The sequence below is a fragment of the Channa argus genome, chromosome 21 (assembly GCF_033026475.1).
Source record: "Channa argus isolate prfri chromosome 21, Channa argus male v1.0, whole genome shotgun sequence".
Taxonomy (NCBI): Eukaryota; Metazoa; Chordata; class Actinopteri; order Anabantiformes; family Channidae; genus Channa; species Channa argus.
Genome location: NC_090217.1, coordinates 10,634,067 through 10,659,381, shown reverse-complemented (window position 1 = coordinate 10,659,381; position 25,315 = coordinate 10,634,067). Strand labels below are relative to the sequence as shown.

General features: G+C 37.5%; 1 protein-coding gene across 4 annotated transcripts in view; it reads left to right on the top strand.

The window, feature by feature from the left end:
• The window catches only part of grm8a (glutamate receptor, metabotropic 8a), a 197,878-nt gene that overhangs the window by 71,684 nt on the left and 100,879 nt on the right, over nucleotides 1–25,315 (top strand). For all 4 annotated transcript variants that reach the window (XM_067489962.1, XM_067489961.1, XM_067489964.1 and 1 more), the window contains exon 3: nucleotides 6,268–6,484. In XM_067489962.1, coding sequence (XP_067346063.1) covers nucleotides 6,268–6,484 — 217 coding nt within the window. The remainder of the gene's footprint in view (nucleotides 1–6,267; nucleotides 6,485–25,315) is intronic.

The following is a 25,315-nucleotide window of genomic DNA, read 5'->3' as shown; positions in this document are numbered from 1 at the left end:
GTTAAATTCAACTCTAGAATATATTTTAAAACAGACCCTTCTTGCCTAGATCTTTGTCATTTTTTTCCCACTTCTTTGATCTGTAAATCTGAATCTCAGTCTAGAACATTGAAAGTGATGAAGACTATTCATTTGCATCATGCATAATTGGCACTATCTCACTCTCTTTGCAATTCATCTTGTATCAGTTCTATCCTTTTCTTTTCTTAACCTCTTGGCTTTTTAAATACTTCACATTTCACTTCTCTCTTGCTTCATTCTCTTCAGATCTTTCTCCTTGTGCCTTCTAGGAATGTGCATTGCTTTGGATTGTTTCTCCATTTGTTGTTTTCCATCAATTATCTCAGTTTCTTCATTCATCCTTTCTCTCTTTGACCGCCCTCTGTTTTGCATATATCCTGTTTTCCCTCTCTTTGGTCTTTGGTCCTTATTTTTTTTCCTTCTGTCTCATTCAGTGTCTTATGCTTCTCCTAAACAATTCCTCTCATCATCTTCTTTTATTGTTTCTAACTTCTCCTCACTCTCTTTGCTCCCATTAATATTTGTCATCTTTTTTCTCCCCCTACCGCTGTTTCATTGGCCCCTTTTATGCTTTCCTTTTACAACACTACTATCAGTTTTCCCAACACTAAATTTAAGAGACAAATCTATATGGACAAATCCATATTATATTCATAATAGAACATAAAAAACATATCAGGTGTTGAAATTAAGACATTTTGCCATTTATAGAAAATATTTGATGACATTGTCCCAACTTCTTGAAATTTGGGTTGTAATCAACAGATTTTTGCTAATACATTGTTTGTTGACATGATTGTTAATGAATTCCAGGACTTCCTAAAAAGTGTGTGAATTTGCCCAAATATTCAGGAAGACATAAAAGGTGTGGCTTGCCTGAATTTTACGTGTTATATAATGCTGTTTTTAGGAAACAGTTTCTGATAGTTGCATTGGTTAACACCCACTGTATTAGGCGGCTGTAGCTCAGTGGGTAAGGCAGTTGACCATGGACCATAGGGTCAGTGGGTCGATCTCCACTCTCGGCTACATGTCGAAGTGTCCTTGGGCAAGACACTAAACCCCAAGTTGCTCCTGGTGGGTCAGGTGAGCACCTTGCATGGCAGCCACCGCCATCGGTGTGTGAGTGTGTGTGTGTATTAATGGGAATCAACATTGTAAAGCGCTTTGGATAAAAGTGCTATATAAGCGACTATTTACCATTTAATGTCAAAATGGAATGAAATCTCCACCAAGAAAGATGGACAGACAGAACCAGAGGGAAAGGACCAAACAGTGACAAAATAAAACAAAAAGACAGATGGCCCTAGAATGAGACAACTGGGTTAAACAGAGCGAGAGACACCCAACTTTTAGTCGAACAGCTTTCATCCTGGTAAATTAACTTGGTGATATCCTGCTGTGCCAGTCCTCTCCTCATTAGATGCTGACCATGGCTGGCTGTTAGAGGGCTCATTCAAATTTTGAGCAAGTAAACAACTCTCTAAGCTGACACAAAACAAGTGCTCCACATGACCCTATTGGTTTACAGTATTTGTCCCTTCTTTCTCTTGGATCCCATGCTCTAATATCACAGTCAAAATATAGATTTATATAATATAAAAATAGAATTTGTTGTTGTGGCTAGAGAACTTCTAAGCAAGTATAAATATAAGTTGGCAGATTAATTTAAAAGGGGCTAAACGGATAAGTACAGTTTTTAAGCTGAATGTGTGTTTGTGCACATCTAAACATTTTTGGGTTTCATTTAATTACCATCATCAATGCAGAACAGCAAATGTACATTTTACACATTCTGTACTGTGACTGTGTGTCACACAACATGACTACCTCTCCCTTATGTGTGTGATTGTGTGTGTGTTGAAGGGACAGAAAGGCTATTTATGTGTGTAATGCATTGGGGTTAATTAGCTACAGACCACTGCCATCTATCAACCTAATGCTCCGACTTTGGCCCTGACAGCTTCATTACCGCCACACACACACACACACACACACACACACACACACACACACACACACACACACACACACACACACACACACACACACACACACACACACACACACAGAGTAATCATGCGTGTGTACGTTCATGTTGTCTATATACTATTATGTATCTTATATATGTCTGTTTTTGACACAACCACAAGTTATTATTAAAACAATCAGTCTCAGTTAGGGCTCAGATTAGATTTATGTTTGACAAGTCGTGGTTGAAGGGCCACTTTCGGTCAGGTCTGATGTGTCATATATTCTTTTAGGGAAACAATTAAAACCAAAGGTCATGTCAACCTGTGGATGTTTGAATGGTATGCGACAAAGAACAGCATTAAAGCCCCTTTCAGACATGAACTGGAATCCTTACTTAATGTTACTTTGTCAGGACGGCTGTGTATGTGTGAATGCAAAGGTCTGAATTAAATGCTGACTTTATCCTTCGAGCTCCTCAGTGCCATGCGAGTATTATGTACAGGAGTTTGTGCGTGAAGCGTGGGAGAGTTGATGATGTTTCTATCGCTCATTGCTTGATTGGTATCGATCATGGTTTCTGTTTGGTGGCCACTGCAGCTGTGGAAGTTGAACAGTGGGGGACAAATGTTGCTAATACTGCATGCACAGTAGACTGCCGCCTACATTCAAACTTTTTTTAAGGATCAAATTATGTGCAAAATACTTTGTGTAGCTACAGTCTAATAAGAACCAATAAGACCCCTCCACCATTTTGTTCTTACTAGAAGGTTTTTTGTTGTGCCTCTTATCTGCAAATGTCTAAGTAATGCTTTCCAGCTGTCACTTTTAGTAAATTACTATTATTATTTTTTCTTTTACAATTTGAAAGGAAAGAATAGGTTGGTACAATATATAAAACATTCATGTGGAGCAAATTAAGTATATATATTTCTAACACACTCCTGCATCTTGGACTTCATAGCATTAATACATAGCTATTAACATGCTCCTTTTGGTACCTCTGTGAGAGCGAGTACAATGTTGCCAAGTAAAACTCCTCAGTTTTGCTCCCCAGCTGGAATGTTGCACTCACAAGCTACTGGCTTGGATCATTAGATCTGGTAAGGTCCACATCCAGCTGCTAGTTATCTGCTGTGCTTCCCAGTGGGGAAACAGCCTGATCTATTGTGAGGAGTGAAAGTGTTCCCTAGTATCGCCAAAGTCATTAAGGAGAAGACAGCTGACTTGACTGTCAGGATGTGCAGGATATTGCCTAACATTGGTTTCACTCTCCCAGAGTTCACTTAGAACACACTGGTGAGAAAAAAAAACATGGCTATTAAGCGCATTTACAAATGTGCTTCCTAAAAAATTAGATATCATCAGCCTACTGGTGTGCATTGATTGTTTTCATGGAGAGAAAAAACATTAGTTTGTGCTCTTTCAGTAGTATTTACTTGGAGGAAAATATAGTTAGGTTAAGAATTAATGTGTGTTATTTTTAGGGAGGTCCAGGCTGTTTTTAATGTGATCAATTCTCTACCTAAGCATAAGAACTAAGATTTAATGTTTGCAGGACTGGTCAAATTACTGGCAGCACACAACATGACGTAGATTAGTGTTTGCTCTCCAGCAGAGTTTGTGCTTCTAACAAGGTTTTAGTTGGGAAGTACACGGGCAGAGTGCAGCTTCAGAGGCCTTCTGAATGAAAGCTTTTAACTTTTGATGCCTGTTTTTATTGTTGGTCATCTGGCGAGCCCTGAGAATAAAGGGTGACTGGATTAGTGAAAGACTGAATTTCTGTGCTCCCCCCCCCCCCAAAATCTGTGCATAGATTAGTTTGAAAGCTTGCTGACAATATGAAAGCTGAAATGACACATTACTGTATTAAGTGTGTCTCAGAGTGTGAGAGACACTATCTTTTGATTACACACACTTGACCCCCCCCCACACACACACACACACAATTTTGATTTGTCTCTCCCTTACACACACATATATTAATTAAAGTAAATGGAATTAGGAGAATTGGAGCCATAATCATCTTCCCCAGCCATGTGGAGGAACAAGCCGTTAATTTCCCACCTAGAACTACAACTCCAGCTCCACTTGCTTTGGAAAAGGATTTAAGTCACTAGAAACTCGCAGCACATGATTTAAACCACTAAATGTCACATGCTATTCGACATCCTTAGTTTAGGTTAACCTTAGCTTAGGTTTCTGTGTATGTTTCTGTGCAATATAGAAATACATTTCTTTATACATATAGTAATAACTGCAGAAATATTCATGTTTAGAAAGCACAGTTGTGGGTGTGGAAGAGTGTTGGATGTGTGCCTGCAGCAAACAATTCGTATGTGTTTTTCTACCTGACTGTCTCTCGGCTTTTCCTCTTCTTACTCAGGAATGATGCAAGAAATATGACAAGAGGATGACAATGCGGTGTATGCAAGTGTGTGTTTGTGCCTTAGTGTGTCTGTTTCCCAGCTGCAGTGTGGAATAACAAGATATCAAAGCACCAGGTTTGCCCAGGTCACAGGGTTATTTTCCCATTGCCGTTGTAAACAGACAAATAACTCATATTCCCTCAGCCGTGCATTCATTTCTCTTTGAAATGGATATTCACTCATTTAAATGCACATAGATAGTAACAGGACAAGTGAAACAGCAGAGTCACACAGTGACACAAATGCAAAATACACACATACATAGGCACATACTTATAGTGCAACACTTGCACGCAAGTTGTTTTAACAATTGTTTTCTTCAGTTGCCCCAGCTTTGATTTTTGATTTTATTTATTTTTTTAGATATTTGTTTCCTCTTTCTGTGTGTCCCCATCCACTATGAATTAAACATACAAATCTTAAAGTTTATGAAAGACTCAGATTGTGATTCCCCTGGCAGAGGAGACCAACAACAGTATCTAAGTGTCCCTAATATGAGCTCTGACCAAGTTCACTGAGAGAAAAAGGTTATTAAACAAAAAAAACAAAACATAACAAAATAATTTTATTTTTTATTCCAAATGAGGTCTTCACCTGCTAAGAAACATGATACGCTGTCCCCGTACAGCAGTCTGCATTAAGTGCTGTTGTGGAGGTAGAACAGATTAGTTGCTCTATCAGTACTCTTTGCTTGAAGAGGTTAATAAATGCAGCTCAAGTAAAAGAATAGTCATTGCTGGGGCCCGATTTAGGGCTGTGTTATACCTGCTTGCTGCAGTACTTCAGCACCACAAAAAGGAAGAATATAGAAGATCCCTCAAAGCTCAGGAAAGATCCCTGACCTTTCATAAATGGCAAAGACAAGTGTAGAGCCAGGGTAGCAGAGACTTCAGATGCTGCTCAAACAGAAGAAAGGCAGTGAGCTTTGGGCTTTAGAAACATTCCAGACACACACACGCACACACTGTTCTTAAATCTTCCCATACGCTACAACGTGTTTTGCTGTGCTCAGCTATTGCAGATATTTCTGTTTGTGTGTGCATTAGTGGGGTTGGGTGGAGTAGACAGACAGCTGACACATGTCATGTTTTAGTTTAGATTGGCAGCTAAAACCTACTTGCAGTGAATGCCAATAGGATGTCTGTCCAATATCTGTATATGTTGGCAAGTCCAGGGTCTTCCCTTGCTGTCCCCCTCTGTCTGGGGAAAAAATCAATCTGCCTGTCAGCTATCTAACACCTTTGGCCTGTTACACTGTCTATAACTACTGTAGCAACACTTTTCTGTCTTTAATTCTTTTGTCAAATCTGCTTCTGTCGGGCCATGACACCAGTGTTCGGAAAACAGCAACTCTTCACACCAACCACCACTAAGTGACCTTCTTGTTACCTCTCCATGTCATTCGACTTCAATTTTCAAATTATTTACCGCTTTTGCTTTTCTCCTCCACACCTGCTCAGCCTCAAATCATTTGTTTGCTTCTTTGACACTGAACCAACAAGTCTTCAGTTGAATTTCACATTTGGTATGACAACTTCCACCCACAACTCAGAGAATTATTAATCACTGTAGTCCTGCAGGGAGTGAGTAGCATTTAAAACAGTTTCTCACAAAAACATCTCTCCAGAAATATGCCAGACTCACTTTTTTACTTTTCTTCTTTAAGAAAAGAAGTTGATTGTGATTAACCATTGAACTGTAAATTTAGAAAACTAAATATACTTCTCATACAAGATAATTAAATTTTATTTTGCCAACAATCATGCTAAACATGTAATCAACAAGCTACATATCAGCATCACGCAGTTAATTTCCTGTGTCTTTTCCTTTCTTTTCTGTTTTCTAGATCCCCCAGATCAGCTATGCCTCCACAGCCCCAGAACTGAGTGACAACACTCGCTACGATTTCTTCTCCCGCGTAGTGCCGCCAGACTCCTACCAGGCCCAGGCCATGATGGACATTGTCACAGCGATGGAGTGGAACTATGTGTCCACACTAGCCTCAGAGGGCAACTATGGTGAGAGCGGCGTTGAGGCCTTTATCCAGATCTCAAGAGAAACTGGTAAGAGCCACCTTTTGTTTTGTTTCTTTCCATGAAATCTGAATTGCTTATTCATGCATTAACAGCAAAGAAAAGTCGCCCAGACTGCTGTGAGGACAGGGTCCTCAGAACACAAAATGAACATTTATGTCTGTGTATAACAAGTGTTTGAGACTTTGCGCTCTATATTTCAAGGAGAACTATTGTTACAATGGCTAGAAGAGTTTGTTCAAGGTAAAAGTGGTTGATAGAAGTGGGAAGTTAAAACTCTCTTTGGGCATTTGGTGATCTCAGTCTCTCTCTCAGTGTAGGTTGTAATTTAAATGGACTTGGTGAAAGCTCGCCGGAAGCCTACGCTGCCATTAAAAACCTGTTAAGAGGCATCTTTTTCACTTCTTTTCCACTGTCAGGATATAATAACTGTGATATGATGTTCACAGTGCACTTGATACATGACACATGATCAGTGGCTTTAGTCTATTTGAGGACAACTGTAGCAAGAACAGAGTGGAAACATGTTGTTTAAGTCTCCAGGAAAACTTCAGTCTCGGGGTAAATTGCAGGCTGCACTGCTGACTGTGGTGAGGGAGCTGAAACTGAGTGTTATCACAGCAAGCATCTGATGGACAAGTGTAGCTGTCTTCTCAACTTTATTTATGTCTCTCTCTCTCTCACTTGATAGATATATATCTATATATCGATATAGATATATCTATATGGATATCTATAGATGTATATCCTCTCTCTCAAAAATAGAAAGAGACTCACAAAATGGAAGGAAATTGGACATTCAGATAAAACTTTTGAAAATGTGAAAAGTTCGTTCAATGATAGTATATCATAAAAGTAGGGTATTTAAATAGAAGCGTACAATGGAACAAACAAATGAAACAAAAGCTAACAGTAGTGGGTATACCACAACAAAAAATCTCAGTATCTCAATAACTTATCAATTGTGTCGTATTTCAATGCACCTGTAAAGGTGCATTTTACCTGAAAGTTGAATATCCCTAACTTTTATTTCCTGTCATACTGTATATATTGTACTTGGGAATGGCAGAACGTGCTCTAAATCAAGATCTAAATCACATGTAGTTTGAAAACATAACCATTAGATAGCATGAGTAGGTACAGGTACAAGTCGGAGATGTACAGATGAGTGTCAACTTAAAGCGAAGACAACCACACTGTTTCTATAGCTTTAATGCACCATGACATCTACAAGTCTCTTAACCCTTTTGGATAGATGAACATCATTCTTCCAATATATTGTATATTCCCCCGTTTGGTATTGAATGAAAGTGGTGCAGATCTAATGCAGTTTTTTCCGGCACTGGGGGGGAATTCTCGCACCGAGCTACGTTGTGAAAAACCATGAGTGGGAGTGTTTTTCCGAAGCAGTGAAAGGTTATTTAAAACTAAGTTGTTGATGGTTTTGTGGAGGTGTGCTGGTTCTCTACAGAAACTTACTGAAGAACAGATTTAGCAAACAAGCTCAAATACATCTGTGAAAAAAGCTGTGGAAAACTTGGTAACGCTTTATTTTACACCTTTTCACATACTTTCCTATTTTATCTAAAAATTAGCTCCTATTTAGCTGTTATTTACTGGGATTTATTAAAATCTGTAAAATAAAAAAAAAAAAAATGTAGCAATTTATACGATGTTCCTACAATACAATCATATATAGGGTATGTGAGTTGAATAATGTGAATTACGAGTAACGTTTCAAGGAAATTATCTGGATGGATATGACCTGTTAATTTAAAAAAAAAACCCAAAACAAAATGTTTGCATACTTCTGACACAAAAACTAAAACAGGAAAAACTAAACAGCACACGAGTGCACCTCAGTTCTAAACCCCAGAGATACAGTTAGAAGCTACACGTACTAGGAGTACTGATGGAAAAGTTACTGTGTGTGGTGGTGGTGGTTGAGGTAGGGTATAACATTTGAGGTTTAGGTTTTTATTGTATATTATTTTAAGATTTTAAATTTGTATTTGCATGCGTATTCTGTGTACCTGTTAGGGACTACAGATAGAAATTAGCCTCTAGCTAAATCTGGTGTGAGACTTCTTGCTTTTTTTTAGATTAAAATTTTGTTTGCAGTGTCCCTTTTTAAAAAAACGGAAACAGAATAGCAACATCATACAACAACATACAAGATGGCCTTCTCTTGCTGTATGTGCTGCTTACGATTAAAACATATTGTTCTGGGCCTGTAAAAGTATGATATGTGATGTTGGTCTACAGTTAGGTTGAGAGGTGATTTTCCCCCTCAGTGATCTGTTTTGTATGAAAACATCTGCATTTGTTGTGTTATTCAGGTGTTTGCTTCGTCACCTGGTTATGAATAAATGAACAGAATGTAGGGGACTAGCAGCTGTTATAACATCATTAGATACTGAAATGGCACAAGAGATAAGAGTAAGTAAATTGAGTGACAGAGAAACAGAAAAGGGAGAGAAACACTGAACCGATGGATCACTTGTCTGTTTTGATGTAAGATTTAAAGGCATAGTCCCTGTGTTCGTGGCGCATCAAGTTTGGATGAATGTGGCTTCAGATCAGTTTATGATGTTGACAGCTGGAAATGCTGTTGGTGTCCCTGTTTATGTCCCAAATGTTTATTGAAAATGCATCGCGTTAGATGTTGACAAATATTTACAGGCTGACAGGGCTAACGACATGAAAAGAATCCATTAGAGAAAGTATGATGTTAAAATCTTTCTCTTTTTATCACTCTGCTGAATACTTTGGTCCCATTTCTACCCCTGTTTTCTGCATTGTTTGTTTGCAGAGATGTAGAGTTGACAGCACTGTGTATGCCTGAGCCACTGTCTATCCGTCCATCTCTCTGTGTGCGTGTTTGGAGCCAGCTTGCCTAGGGCAGTATGTTGTGGCAGTCAGCACATACAGATGTTTACTGTGGTGCCAGATCAGTGTGTGTGCCTGTGCATGTATGTGTGCCACTGTATGGGGTGAAGCAGTCCTCAGCAATATGTGTATTTGGTGCAGTGGGAGTCAGCAGTGCACTCCCTTGCCCTCTCGGGGTGTGTGTATGTGTATAGGTGGGCTACATGCTGTGACAGCAGTCAGTTGACTCTGTAGCTTTGCAGATGTGAACAGAACCAAGAAGATGAAGGGATGGGATAGTAGAGATAGTTTAGCAAAGAAAAAGGCTGGGAAAAAGTGAACAAAGATGGAGATTTCACTTTGTGTGTTTATGTGTGAGCTATAGTTGTGAATCAAACTGTAGAGTGGGAAAAATAGACAAAGAATAGCAGAGGAATTGGACAAGGAAGCGGGAACAGCTACTGAATAATAAGTGTGGCCCTAATATAAATGCACAGCAATTGTTGCCACTGCAAAAACACGCACGCACGCACGCAGGCAGACAAATGTATACACATGCACTTACACCGTTTACTGGGACACAGGTGGACATGTTTTTGACACACCTACACACAGATATACAAAGATCACAGGGAATTTCTAGATGATTATTTTATGATTGCAGTCTAATGATTTCAGCTTACAAGGCACTTTGCATACTGATACCAAAACATCCTTATTAATTGGAGCATACTCATTTAGTGATGATTCTTATCTCTGTGGAGAGAGAGGGAGAGGGAGGGAGAAAAGGAGGGAGAGAGAGAAGGAGAGAGAGAGAGAAAGAGAGAGAGACTGACTCAAGCCTTGTTAGCACAAGTCAGGGGTTACAAAGTGTGTCTGTACTAGAGTGCAGTGGCTAGTAAAAGGACCTGTTTAAATTCGACCCCTTCATGCCGCTCTGTAATTGTGTACAGAGTTAAATATTTACTTCTCCTATACAGTCTTTGAAATGGAATATGTCCTACTTACGTTTGCTGGACCACAGCTGGTGTGTTTTTCCATTCCCAGGAGGAGCTATGCAGAAAATTCTGCAGAACAAATTTTTCAGTCAAGCCCACATGGTAGTCAGCAAAATCTTTTTTTGTTTCAAATTGGCTTATTTAGGGAAAACAATTGAAATAACCTTAAATATAAAGTTACAGCAATGAATAGATGTACATGTTTTGATGAAGACACACTCTTGCTGCCAAATCTTTACTTAGATACTGGCATTTAACATAAACAACTAACTACTCTAAAATTATGTAAAGTACAGTAGCTATACGAAAAAAACATGTATGTACATGTATGTAAGTAAATGAGAATGGTTTTAGATGGAGCTTGGCAACTCATTCATGACCCCTCATGATAAACATAATAACTCTTTTAAATGATCATATTTTTATACAGATGCTAGTGCCATCAATAAATTGCCAGTTTCAACCTGGAAAATCTGATTTTTCCTGTGACCTGTGTTGTTGTCCAAAAGCAATTAGAAGGAGGTCATCCAGACACACAGTTCCATTGGGTGACATTTTTCTTCCTTTTAAAAATATGCCCCAAAAGCAACAAAGTTGTTCTTTAATCTGTCATTGCCCAATATCCCCCAACCCAATAGCACTGCTATGCACCCCCGTTGTGCTTAGTATTAAGTGCTAATTGGGAAATGTTAGCTATTGTAAATATTGTATGTAATTAACATCAGTATGTTAGCAGTTGCTGTGCTTAGTGTGTCTAACATAACCAATATCACAGCTGAGACAAATGCTTCAATGTGATTTTCAAGACTGTATTTCAAAGTTGAATTATGAATTAATTATTCATGGCAGAAGTTGTATAAAAGTAGCTGTAAAGTGAAATCCTTCACAGGCGGTAAAACATTAATATGGAAGTCTACAAGAACACTGCCACCATAATCATGACTGTTTACTTGTTGAAGCAACTCTCTAATATGTAATCATCTTCAGAGAGTTACTTTTAGATGTCACTTTATCCTGTGTATGTGCAACGGTGGAATTGTAGAACATGTCTGCAGTTTGTTCAACCATGTCTGCATCATGAAATATATTTACCAACGCTTTTCCAGCTTGTGCAGCCAGTGAGTTGTTACCCCGAGCCATGGCTTTCCAGTCATGCAGAACTAGTCACAGACACAGCTCAGTGAGCATAGGCCAAACATGTTTACTTATCATTGGAAACTGTTCACAGACTGTACATAATACAAGTTTTCAGTTTTTGTATACAATGAACATGCATATCCCTGTAATGAAAGGTTAATGAACAAATACAGCAAAGTCACCTTGTGGGAGATTTGCCAGCACGGTGTTGACAAGGGCATGCAGCAAACTGGTTAGTAAATTGGTAAAATCTGCACCGTGTCACTTTTTACATTAACGAGACCAGCAGCAATGAGATATCTGTCCTAACACCCATTTATTCCCTGAAGAGGCTTTTTTTCCCCTCACAGAGAACTAAGAGAACGAGATCAGCAATAGACAAATGTCTCTAGACAGGAAAGATTTCGATTTTATTGCTCCGTTAGTGTAAATTCCACAAAACAAGTGCTCAGGTGACGGTGTGCGTACACTCACCATGGCACCCTGCTGTTGACCCCTGCCGTGAAAATGGTGCTAAATCTCACAGTGCTCAGAAACTACAGCTTCTTATATTGAACTGTGTTTGGAGCCTATGGATTCCTCTGCTATAAAACGAAAGGTATAAGTGTATCTCTTGAAGACAGACGACATCTTTTAAAACAAGTCACGGCCTTCTCTACTTCCAGTACCCTGCCTCACCTCCCTATGGAATCCATTTGGGATTAAAAGCAACACATCAGCATTCAGACACTCTGCAGACAAAGTGTAATGGTGTGTGTGCATATGTGTGTGTGAGAGAGAGAGACTGCTTGAGTTGGAGTCAGTAAGATAGGATGTGGGTTAATTTGTGTGTTAGCAAGTGTTTCAGAAGCATGTAAGGGAAGGATTGAGAGAAAGAAAGCATGAGTGTGTGAATTCACCACACTTGCTCACAAGTCACCTCTTACTGACTTTGGACACTGTACAGAAGTTCTAGAAGGCATTGATCAAAACAGTAAGAAAATGAGCAGGGGAAAAGGGATGAGAAAAAATAATTAAACGTTTAAGTCCAGATTCATTTAATTAGTTCTCTGGCTCTAAACTAATCTTCTGCGTTTTTGCTTAGCTTTGCCTCTTTAGTTCGCTTTCAGTCCACACTTGCCCTATACAATGGAGGGGTCTTTGTCATTATCCAAGTCATACGACAGGCTTATGTTGTTTTATTCATGGAATAAGTAATTGTACATAACTGAAATGCACTGCGACAATTATTACACTGTAGCTTTAGATTATGTGTGTATGTAATTTATTATTATTTATGGTAATACTTGAATTAACTAGAACTGTAATGTGGTTATACAAAAATATAGCTTTGTAAACAATCATACAGATGAATCATCAACTACGAAACATTTAATTTTGCCCCTGAAATCTGTGCTTTTTCAGCTTAGGAGCACATGTCCTGCTAAGATTTCTACTGTGTGAACCATGCTAATTGCTAATTAATTCATAAGCAGTGTACCTTTTAAAAGAAGAAACTCATAGGAAGTGTAGTTATTGTATGAAAAATAATATTTATTTATCCCAAGTCATATAATCATCACAGTATAGAACAATGTTATCACTTATTACAGATTTTCTTCATATTGTGCAGGACTAGCTGGGACTGAGCACAGACTCATTTAACTGACAATGTATGTCCCTCAGGTTGATTTAGCTTGTGTTTCTTGTCCTTGATTACATTCCCCTCACAACTTAAGACTGATACAATTCATCACATCACACCCAGGCACACACAGGGAGCACAAGCATCAACTCATCCATTTGTAACTAATTACACCAGCCTTGCTTTTCATCTCAAGGTGAAGCTGTTTTTGTTGTCTTCTTGAAAAGGCCCCAGACTCTCAGTTGGTTGTTTATGCTTTCCGTTTGTGGTCTGCTCATTCTTGTGAACTTGAGTCCGGGTGTTTATTCACTCTTTATATTTGTATCTGTATGTATCTTTGTGTAGTCTTGACCAGAGTAAGTACATTTGCTGTATGTATCACTGTTACTTAGTATTAAACACATAATAGCGTATTTGTTTTCTTTATCTTGTTAAAATTGGCTTGTGGGATTTTACTCTAAAATATAAATTATTTTAAAGAGTTCCTTAACATCTTTCGAAGTCTTCAGGTTCTATTATAATCCAGCTGATGTTCACCTTATGTTGCCAATCTCTCACCTGGGTGGAATTGACAATATCTATTAGGAGATAACAGCCACTGTAGAGGGTATTAGTACTGCCAGAGGACATGTAGAGATGGTAATTATTACCTCAGCAGCTCTGTGAATTTCATCCCATCCAGTTGAAATGGCCGTTTTTAGTCATTTTTCCCAGCCGCCCCAAGAATCAAGTCCAGCAGAAATCGTCTACTAATTCTCAGAGAACTCAGGTGTTGCCTGTAATGCTTTTTTTAAACCACCTCCGTATTCTCAGCCATGTCTCAGTGATTACCAGTGGTTGGGCATTGAAGGAATAATTAGATTTGCTTCTTACAAAACAGTTTTGCTGACGTGCAGTATGTTACATAGCAGATTTCAAGGCCCTTTTTCTACAAACTGAAATTTGTCTCGTTCAAGCAAAGTCATATCGACAAGTTTTAGAGTTCACTAGCGGGCTAGGGACAGCGCAGCATGCATTACCAGTGTCTGTGCCTCTGCATAGTATTGGCTATGTTGGAGTCTGCTATAGTACTTGTACTGTAATGTATGCCGCTCTTTGTTATGAATTATATGTATAGTGTCCAGTTCAGTTCCAGCGGTTTTCGTGACAGATGTAAGAACTCTTTATATTCCATTATGACACAGTAAAAGAGGATGCTGGTTAGACAGATGTACACGTAAAGGCAGAGAAATGTGGTGTTTGGTGTGAGTGTACACACGTGTTCGTTTTCTTGATTTTCTATACCTGTTTGTCCTCTTCAAATCCAAAGGATTGGGGAGAGAGAAAAAAAACTTGGCAGTTGCTCCTAAGCCCTAAAAGTAATTTCAGCAATATTGCTGCACCAGTCCGTACACATATGTTTGTTTGTGTGTGTGTGTGTTTGTGCCTCTAATGTTGGCAAGGTGTATGTGTGTTTTCACTGTGATTTTATGAATGCATTTTTATTTATGTGTAAATACAGGTGAGTTTCTGTGTGTTTATGTGAGAAGGTGTGTGTGTTGTTGCATTTCCTGTCTGTGTGCTGGTTTGATGTCAGTGTGTGTTTTGTGTTTTCAGGGTGCAAGAATCTGTCTGTGCAACTTAAAAGCACTTTCAAGATTCTTCACTGTTCTGCTCCAGTAACTTAATGGTTTTTTTTCCCCCTCTTTCCTTCCTCATCTTAATTCAGTTTTTCATCTCTGTCTACAGAAGGGCTTTGGGGTCATGGTTGAAATAAATGACAAGAACCAATGTTGGCTAGCGCACTGCAAAAAGACAGAGAACAAAAAAAGAAACTTGACCCTAAAACCTCAAGGTGCTTTTAGTGTTTCTCAGAACAGCTCTCCATCTGAAAAAGGATGGTTTGGAGGGATAAGTAGTTTATATTGTTTAAAAACATAACTATACTGTAGACTACTGCATACTACATACATGAGTACGGACATGCACGTATTAGACAGGTTTAAATCACTGAAATAATAAAATAGGTGGTGTTAATGTAGAGAGTGTGGACTTCAACTAATGTTTCATCAGGAAAGAATTGCTGTCAGAGACATTTACTTAGATAAAAATCTCATACACAATCATCACATACCTATATTACATTCAAATACACGGACAGGTTATTTTCAAAGAGTGTCAGATTCTAATTAAAGCTCATTTCATCTCAGTTTAGGTGAACCTCCTCTCATTTAAATGTAATCCTCTTTCATTGCATCTGGTGACAAAAACAGTTTCACCATTTTACAAACTGTCACTTGGATGATTTTAGGAAAAGGCTTAACGTAGCTTAGCGGCTTTAAGCTTGGAGCGTCATTTGTAGGAAATTAGATTTACAGTCAGCGATCAAAGCAGAATTTAACTTTGATGTTGTCAGCCTCTCATGATCACATTCAAACCATTGTATGTTTTTGCAAAACAGTAGAGAAAAGGACACTCTTTTTTTGCTTATTTTTTCTTAGCAAATAAAGGTGGGAGGTGAACGCAGGCCACCAACCCAAAGTAATGATGACCAATAAAAACACTGCTAACACTTGGACAGCTGGACCACTTTTGACATAAAATAGGAAACTGTACATGCTGTCACTGGTGCTGTTGGTGTTTTTTGAATGAGTAAAAAGTGAAGAACAACGGTTTTAAGGCTTTTTCTCTTGAATATCATGGTTTTTAGACAAAAAGCTTTTTACCATTTTATTCTTAGGATAGTGTATGGAGAGAATGGTGTAAAGTACTTGAAGATTCAATAACTCTGTGCCCCTTCAAATATCACAAAATATAAGATTTACAGTCTTACAGTCTACAGAGTATGAACTCTTGTAACATTCTGAGAAAATGTTGTTGTGGTTCTTAAATCTTAAATTGGTTTATCATTGGAATCGTGAGGTTTTCTGGTTTTGAACAAGGTTTAGTTTGAGTTTTGTTAGGGATAGACTTGTGCCAATGTGAAATTTCAGGTCATTATATCTTTGTCCCACGGGTGACCCAATAAAAAATAATGGGTTGGAAAATATACTATAGATTAATTGATTAATTTAAAAAAATATTCAATAGATTAATCAACAAAAAAATTGTTAGGTGCAGCCCTAAAAGAATTTCATTCAGCTTGTCATAAGCAGAATATGTTGGTTTCAAGTGCACATGTGCTCTTCATTGGGTTCAAAAAGGTGAGCCTACAAAAGGAATTATAATCAAAGGAATATAATAAATCACATTTAATACACATCCTATACTCTATTTCCATTGGAAACATTAAACCTTTTTCCTTTCGGTTATATAAACTTAAGGTCAGTTCTTAATTTACAGTGCATCGAGAAGCAGCACTATTCAATTAAATTTGTTTTTTTTCCTCACAATTCTATAAACCCTATAATCAACATGAAAGAAGTTTGTTTGGAGTCTTTATTAAAAAAAACTTTATTAAAAATAAAAAACAAAGCAAATGACATGTACAGTAGTGGTGGTTTTATAGTACATTGAAGAGGAATTCTTCTATCAGTCCAGCAGAACATTCCAGAAATGCTTCCCTGCTGGGACCATCTAGACCCGATGCACAGAGGCTCACATACACACAAAGAAAAATGAGCCCTGCTTTCTACCACCTGGCGGAACTGGAGAGTCAAACTGGCTGATGAACTTATTATGGATATCTTTCATTACTATCAGTCACTAATAAATCAAACCTAGATAACTGCACATGCATGTGGAAGGACATTGACTCGTATCATCCTTCTGGCTTTTTTCTTCTCCTCCGTTACAAATTCACACTCACACACAGCCACACATGCATAGCACACCAGGCTGATGGATGGTGAGTTGGCAGAGGCTGATTAACTGGGAGTGAATGGGGCAGAATTACAACAGTATTTGCCCTACAATTTCATTGTTGCTTTGACAATGATCCATGTTGGATAGCAGGAATGCGGAAAGAATAATCAATGGTCTCCATCTGTCTTTTTGTCTGTTTATTTCTCTAAACCCATTTTGAGTCAGTTATCTTTTTTCTTGTGGTAGAGAATGAAAATAAGAAATACAGTATTTCTGTAGGATGTTGAATACCATTGACAAACATGTACTCCCCAAAATACAATCACAGGAAGCAAGATGAAAATAAGTTGCTGTTTATTGTTGGCATTCAACCATCCGCATCTTCCTCCAGATGTTTTCTAAAGACGTATGTTACGTATGTATTGACATATTTTACTCTGATGATTTACAGTGAGGTTTCTAATTATTTTTGGCATTTGAACACTGTACACCACCAAGTTCAATTTAAAATGAAACATTCCAGTTGTGAGCAGTCAAGACTCAAGGGTTTTGACAAAACTTTGGCATTAACAAGTCAGGATATAAAACCATTTTTATACCCACCCACACCTATTTCAGTGGCTTATAAATAATGGAAAAAACTGAAATAATTAAAACTATAAGGATTTCCTTTAATTCTTGGATGAAAATTCCTTGCAGTCAACGAATACCTGAAGTCTGGAACCCATGCACAGTACATGAGCACAGGGGGAGTTTTCTCCCTCGATGCTTTGCCAGGCTTTTATTGCAGCTACCTTCAGCTGCTGCTTGTTTGTGAGTCTTTCTACCTTTGGTCTTGTCTTCAGTAACTGAAATTCTGCTTTTTTGGGTTGCTCATGCTGCAATGCTTCCTACACCATGTTTGATAGATGTAGTGCTGATGCTACGGATCATGAGCTGTTCCTTTCCTGCTCCATACTTTTCCTTCTTGGTTTCAATGTACAAAGAATCTTAAATCCAGAGCTGGCCGGGCTTTTGTAGGTGCTCTCTGCATCATCCACTTTGGTAGTCTTTTGTGGTTTTCTAAGCCTTTTTCTGTTGCTGCTCTGCCAAATAGTTGCTTCTTTTTAAGAATGTTCAAACTGTTGTGTCGGCCACTTCTAATGTTTTTGCTATCACTCTAATTAATTTTTTGTTTTTATTTAATGACATTTTTTCAGGCTAATGCAAGTGTAACATTCAGAAACCCATCCAGGCCTTTTATCTGCTTGATAAGTCATGGTAATGTAATGTGTAATGTATGGGTAATGTCAAAATGCGACACTTTGTCAAACCCCTAGAATTAAGGCTAAGTCTTGACTCACATCTTGAGTGTTTCATTTCAAATTTAGCATGGTGATGTACAGAGGCCAACTGCTAAAAAATTTATAATTGTTTCAATATTTATGAACCTGACTGTAGCGTCTCCTTTTAAGCTAAACCTTGTGAACCATATTTTAGTCAGTCCATCTGTGTGGGTGTGTGAGCAAACACACAAACTTTGCCCCTAACCCTTCCATGACAAAAACACCTGTAACCGTGGTAACTTTAAACAACTATCATGACGACAGCTGTTGTGTCAAAATACATGGAACATATAAATGTTAAAATTGTGGTAAAAATTTACCATTTTAGTGACTGAGAATCATATTATAACATCATATGACTTAAATGTGGCTGAAATAACAGAACATTTTCAGCAAGAATAAAACTAAATCAAAATCACACACAAGTATAACAATAGGTGGGTTGCTCTTGTATTCTGCACTGTTCCTTTTACATTACAGTTAATCCTTTCTCCTTTTACTCTGCTGCTCCCAACCATCTCACCTGATCTTTAGACTATTCCTTTAGACTATCCTGTCTCTGTGTCATCTTTCTGTATTTGTCCCGAGGTTTAAAGCTGTAAAAATAAAAATAATATTAAAAAATAACTTTTCAAAATTACAGACAGAATTTCTTGGAACAGCGAGACTTCAATGCTTTAAAGATTGTCCAGGGGAAAAATGCCCTGTCCAAAATCACGCTGAGGTTAAAGTCTTAAAGAATTCACTGTGAGGATGTTGATGTCTGGCACAGATGGAGTAATTAAATGCAGCAAGATTTACATTTGCATTGACTTTAAGGCCAGAAAACAGGCACAGGGGAATCTGAAAGTTAAAGCATTATGAAAGACTTATGGTATACTTTTGAATGCAGGATAACAGACAGGTGGATGACCTGCACAGACATGCATTTTCCCACAGGAACACTGAGCTCCCTTCATCCGATGCAATCCACTTGTCTGAGGGTTTCTTACACCACACAATTTCCAACTGTGTTTTAAGTTGTAATGGAATCTAAGTTATGCCTATCAAAGCCCTGTGCTTACCTTACATTAGGATCCCTGTTATTTACACCTAAATGACTGCTGATGGTGGTAGTTGCAGACCCAGTTTGGCAGTGGAACCTGACAAATGATGGGTAATGGCTGATTGTTGAAATGTAGCTGTGTCTTCATAGTTTGACTCACAATGTAATTTATTCCCACTCCGCCAGCACGGAACCACGGATTTAAAAGTTTCACCACTTATCCAAGCTTTCCCCATTTTTCACTCCAGAATGAAACTATTATTATTCAAAAGAGAAATTGGAATTTATGCAGGCTTAGACATGGCCTTATATCTTCACTTACTTTTTCTTCTTTTTCTCAGTTTGCATTCTCCTTTTTCCCTTGTTTGCTGCTCAGTGTTTTTCATTAAATGTGCATCTTTCTCTGTTCTGTCCTGTGTGTGTTTAATTTGTCTTGGGTGAAGCACCACCAGCCTATTCCTAGATATCCCTTTTCTGTCCGTCTCCCTTTAGGCTCAGCTACTATGAACAGGGTAAAAATTGGTTTATATCCATCTTCTAATTCAAGCTATAGATCCTTTCATGCACACTTTCATTTCATTTATTTTTTAAGTTTAGCTTTTTTAAATTGGTAATAATTTAATATATGATTCAATAGTCACATGCAATCACATTGTCTAATCTGACTAGATTCCTTTTACTTACACTCAAAATTACCTGCTCTTCTTGTGGTTTTCTTTTCATTGTGAATATAGCTGACATTAAACTATGTGTAGTGTCATCTCCATATCTTTTTTCCCCCCACTTGCAACTTTCAGTGACATGGTGACAAAAGTTGTTGAGCTTTAACTGGCAGGGATGCCATGTTACATAATACCAAAAGGCATGTGTATTCCTATACATACAGACATACAAAAGCAGGGACATTAATGGTAAAATGTGCACACACATGCTGAAATTTGAAAACCCTGAAAACTGAAGTTTTATTTTTCAATATACATACAAGGTGTACAGCAAAATTGCTTCAAATGGAGGGTTAGTCCTGAGCTGCTTCGACAGAGTACGCCCAACTATAGCCCAACCTGACCTGGTCCCTAACACACGTTTTTAGCCGTAGGGGAAACTGGAGCACCCAGAGAAAACCTATGCAAATACGGGGATGACATGCAAACTCCACACAGAAAGGACCTGCTCAGCCTGGGGATTGAACCTAGGACCTTTTTGTTGTAAGCCAAGAGTGCTGACTTAACACAGTCCCCTGACTCCACCAAGCAGCCAAAATTACTTAAGAACTTGAATTTTCACTCACTCTAAATCATATCATGGTTTTTGCGAGCAGTGAAGGGGGATTCAGGTAAGGTAGGTAAATGGCACTGTATACTGTATATTTTATTTATTCAGTAACAATGTGCAAAACCATTCCATCAACCATGAATATTAATCACAACACATTTATCTTTAACCTCAAACAACCAAAAAATAGAATTTTCCCTAGAGATTTCTGAACTTGTGCATCAAACTCTTATAGCTGTTTTTTTTTTTCCCCCCAGTTATTCATCAGTTGTGAGGTAAGCCCCAAACAGCTCACTCCCACCCAGCCTTTACTTTATTTCCTTTTGTTTACTTATAGAACATCTTCCAAGCACAAGCGACAAAACACTACAATATAGAAGTGGGAAACAACCATAGACTGTAAAATACATTATAAAATTATAGAAATTACCCATGTAAAAGCCACTCCAAAATATATAAAGAATGTGTTAAAGAAAGCTGTTAAACTAGCAGACCTGACATGTGTCCAGTGATAATATAGGGTTATGAGTTGACCTATGTATTTTTAGCTGTATTTCTTTCTTTCTTTCTTTCTTTCTTTCTTTCTCTCTTTCTTTCTTTCTTCCTCTTTCTTTCTTTCTTTCTTTCTTTCTTTCTTTCTTTCTTCTTTCTTTCTTTCTTTCTCTTTCTCTCTTTCTTTCTTTCTTTCTCTTTCTCTCTTCTTTCTTTCTTTTCTCTTCTTGCTTTTTCTTTCTTTTCTTCTCCTTTCTTTCTTTTCTTTCTTTCTTTTCTTTCTTTCTCTTCTTTCTCTCTTTCTTTCTCTCTTCTTCTTTCTTCTCTTTCTTTCTTCTCTCTTTCTTTCTCTCTCTTTCTTTCTTCTCTTCTTTCTTTCTTTCTTTCTTTCTTTCTTTCTTTCTTTCTCTCTTTCTTTCTTTCTTTCTTTTCTTCTTTCTTCTCCTTTCTTCTCTTTCTTATCTTTCTTTCTTCTTTCTTTCTTTCTTTCTTTCTTTCTTTCTTTCTTTCTTTCTTTCTTTCTTTCTTTCTTTCTTTCTTTCTTTCTTCTTCTCTCTTTCTCTCTTTCTCTTCTCTTTCTTTCTCTCTTTCTCTCTTTCTTCTCTCTCTCTTTCTCTCTTTCTTCTCTCTCTTTCTCTCTTCTTTCTCTCTTTCTCTCTCTCTTCTTTCTCTCTTTCTCTCTCTTTCTCTCTCTCTTTCTTTCTTTCTTTCTTTCTTTCTCTCTTTCTCTCTTTCTTTTCTTTCTTTCCTTCCTTTCTTTCTTTCTTCTCTTCTCTCTTTCTTTCTTTCTTTCTTTCTTTCTTTTCTCTTCTTTCTTTCTTTCTTTCTTTTCTTTCTTTCTTTCTTTCTTTCTTTCTTTCTTTCTTTCTTTCTTTCTTTCTTTCTTTCTTTCTTTCTTCTTCTTTCTCTCTTTCTTTCTTTCTTTCTTTCTTTCTTTCTTTTTCTCTTTCTTTCTCTCTTTCTTTCTCTCTTTCTTTCTCTCTTTCTTTCTTTCTTTCTTTCTTTCTTTCTTTCTCTCTTTCTTTCTTTCTTTCTTTCTTCCTTCTCTCTTTCTTTCTTTCTTTCTTTTTCTAGCACCAGACCATGCAAGGCCATAAATAATAGTGTTTTAAATTAATAAATGAAGAGACTAAAAGACAGTTCAGTAAACCCAAAATTACAGTAAACAATCCAATCAACATTATCCCTTAAACATTACAGGCCATGAAAATGTCACCTCCGGTTTAAATTATTGCAAATTATTTCAAATTTCTAACACCTTTCATAAGAGTACGTTAACTATTTAAAGGTGGAGTGAATATAAATATTACAGACAGGTACAGAGATCATCTGTCTTATATACAGTTGGAAAAAGCACCAACTGCAACTTCACTTATTACAAATTCTATAATGACTTGACGTATTTAATGTCCACAGTATTCAAAGAGTGCAATGTAAAAGGATCATTTTTAGTCATTCCAAATGGGTCCAGTTTGCAGCATTTGCTGACAACAGCTGACAGGAAGTAAAACTTGGACCTAAATTGTTTTTTTTGGAAGACCCAATCCCAATTAAAACAGTCCATTCAGTTACTCCCATTGTGTTCACAAGCTGGTGGGCAGTTCCAGACATCTGGGTCTTCTATGTAGGTTGCCAAACCTGGGATACAAATGATAAACAAACACTGGCATTCTGCAGCTTCAACAAATTCAAATTTAGTTGTCTCCAAACATCATTTGATACACACACCTTCTGTAAGTTTGTAAAGTGTGTGGAAAATGACTTTTACTTGATCTGTCATGAAAATACTGCACTCTCAGTATTCAGTCACACAACCCAAAGGGAGAAAGTCACACAACAGTTTGCTGCTTCTTTGAAGTGCTACAGTAGCTGATGCATCAGAGACAAAGGAGATCATATAAATAAGACAGGCATATGAAAATTAAATACTGAGCAGTCCTTGAAAACATACTGTTATCATGTGTGGATGTGGTTTACCATTGAATGTCATACAATTTGCATTTTTTGGGACTAAAGGAAAGAAAAATAGAAGTTAAAACACCTGAATTGGGTTTAAAAAGCCAAACTACACATGAAAAAACAAACTGAAAATTTTATTTGTGTTAATTTGCTCTTCTTATAATTAACTACCATACTTAACTACAACCATACTTGTCAAAATAAATCTTCCTGAATATTTAAGAAAAAATGTTTTGTGTGCATAAAATGCAAATCATGTAAAATTAAGGTGTTATACTCTGCTTTGCAAAAAGCGATTTGGGAAGCATTTTAGGATATTAGTCATTATGAGCAACAAACTGCTGTCTTGTTGCCATGGTGATTTTGATAACGTGAATTCAGACCTTTTTGTGAAACGAGTTAAATTTCAACAGCTAGAAAAAACATACAAACATACAAAACATTTTGGAAGAGAACAGAATGGCTACTGCATGTGGATGCATTTATTTGCTGAACTTTTCAGCAAACTTCTTAAGGTTAGACCTCCTTCAGTTGCAACCTCTCTATGAAATGTGATAAATAAATTACAAACTTGCAACTTTTATGACAAGCTTATATTTGCTTTAAGTATATATCACCCATCATCAGTTTGAAAGACAAATGCAAGTGGGTGTGTGTTGGGAGTATTCAGTCCGATCTGAGCTTCTAAAGTGCAGAGAATTCCTAACAGGTTATACTGTATACAGTTTCATACAGTACATGGGTATTATATATTCTACTGTATATGTGGAGAGAGGATTTGAACAAATGAGTTTCTCCTATATCTATACTTCTTTTTTCTTGTTGTTTCTGTGATGTTTTCTTTTCTGCTCTTTTACTGTCTTTCACTCATACAAACAGACACAATTTTTAGCAATTTTTATTATGAAGTTATATTAATTCATGCAATAGCTTAATTAAAGAAAAGCAACATCGATGTTTCATATGCTTCCTCCAAGTGTTTTTGTTCACAAATACAAGAGGTGATATAGTTAGTGAGATTGGAGGGATTTCCATTGAATTTTCTAATAATTTTCAGGTTTTATTTTTGGCTTCAATGGTAAACATCGAGCATTGCTCCTGCATTGATTAAAAAAAAATTCTAGTCCTCACAAATTATTTATTCGGTCATTTGGTTGAATTTATTACTTCAACATGTTTTTTGGATTTGGCCGGTGTGTTGCTATGGCAGCAGAGACAGGGAGGTGGATGAATACAAGCAGGGAAGCAGAGATAGGCTGGGGTTTCTGTTTGCGGAGGAGTTTATGTCATATTTGGTCTCCTGCAAAGTATTCCTCGTTGCCTCCATTGGGGGTTTCCTTCGCATTTTACTTCTAGTGCATGAACAGAAACATTGTGACAGTGTTGTCTGTGGTTAGATTGCCCAGTTTGAATTTTAGTCCGCCAGAAGTTAAAATGTATGGTTGAATTAAAATGTTAGTAAGAATTACAATTGCAGTTCAAATGTCAGACAAATGACTGGAGTCTGTAAAAAACAGTCCTCTGCTAGCATACGGGACTCAATGGCTCTCGACCCTATTCTAAATTCATGAGGTTGAAAACCACATGGAAATGTGCTGCTCAACAAGCAGTGTTTTGCTGCTTGTTTCCTGTGTGTGTGTGTGTGTGTGTGTGTGTGTGTGTGTGTGTGTGTGTGTGCATTTGTGCTGGTCGATGCTAGACTCACGCTGCACATGCCTCCGGCTGTTCTTACAGCAGAGCAGCACGCAGGAATCTTCCAATGAAAGAGGAAAATATATGGCTTTGTCTCTCTCTGCGGTCCTACTTTTTGTGTCTTACCCTCAATTCCTCTCCTGCAAATCGTCTTGCTTTTTGTCTGCAGCTAGTCGGCATCCCTTTTTTTCTTCTCTATACACATTCAGCCATGTATCTTAATCTAATGATGTGTTATTAGTCTATTATGAGAGATGATGAGATGTCATTGCAGCAGGTCACAATATTTAGCCTTCTAGAAATGTGCTCCCATGGAGCACTTTAGACAATTTACATATATTTTGAACTGTGACTGTATGCATTGTACTGCAGGTTTGTGTACATATGTTTCTGTATGCTTGAGCTGAAATGTAGGTTCTGCACATTACCTTCACAATTGAGTAATTAGTGTTGTAATGTCAAACCAAGAACCTTAAACCAATTAGTGATTTCTCTGCGTTTGACATTACACCCCTACAATATGTATAAGCCCAGATTGAAGTTTTTATTCAGTTTTGAACTTGTAATTGTATTATAAAGTGCAGGGTATGGATGACTTGCCAGGTTTTAAACCCTTTAATTTATCCTACTAAGACTTTTTTTCTGAGCCTGAAAGATGAAAATGAT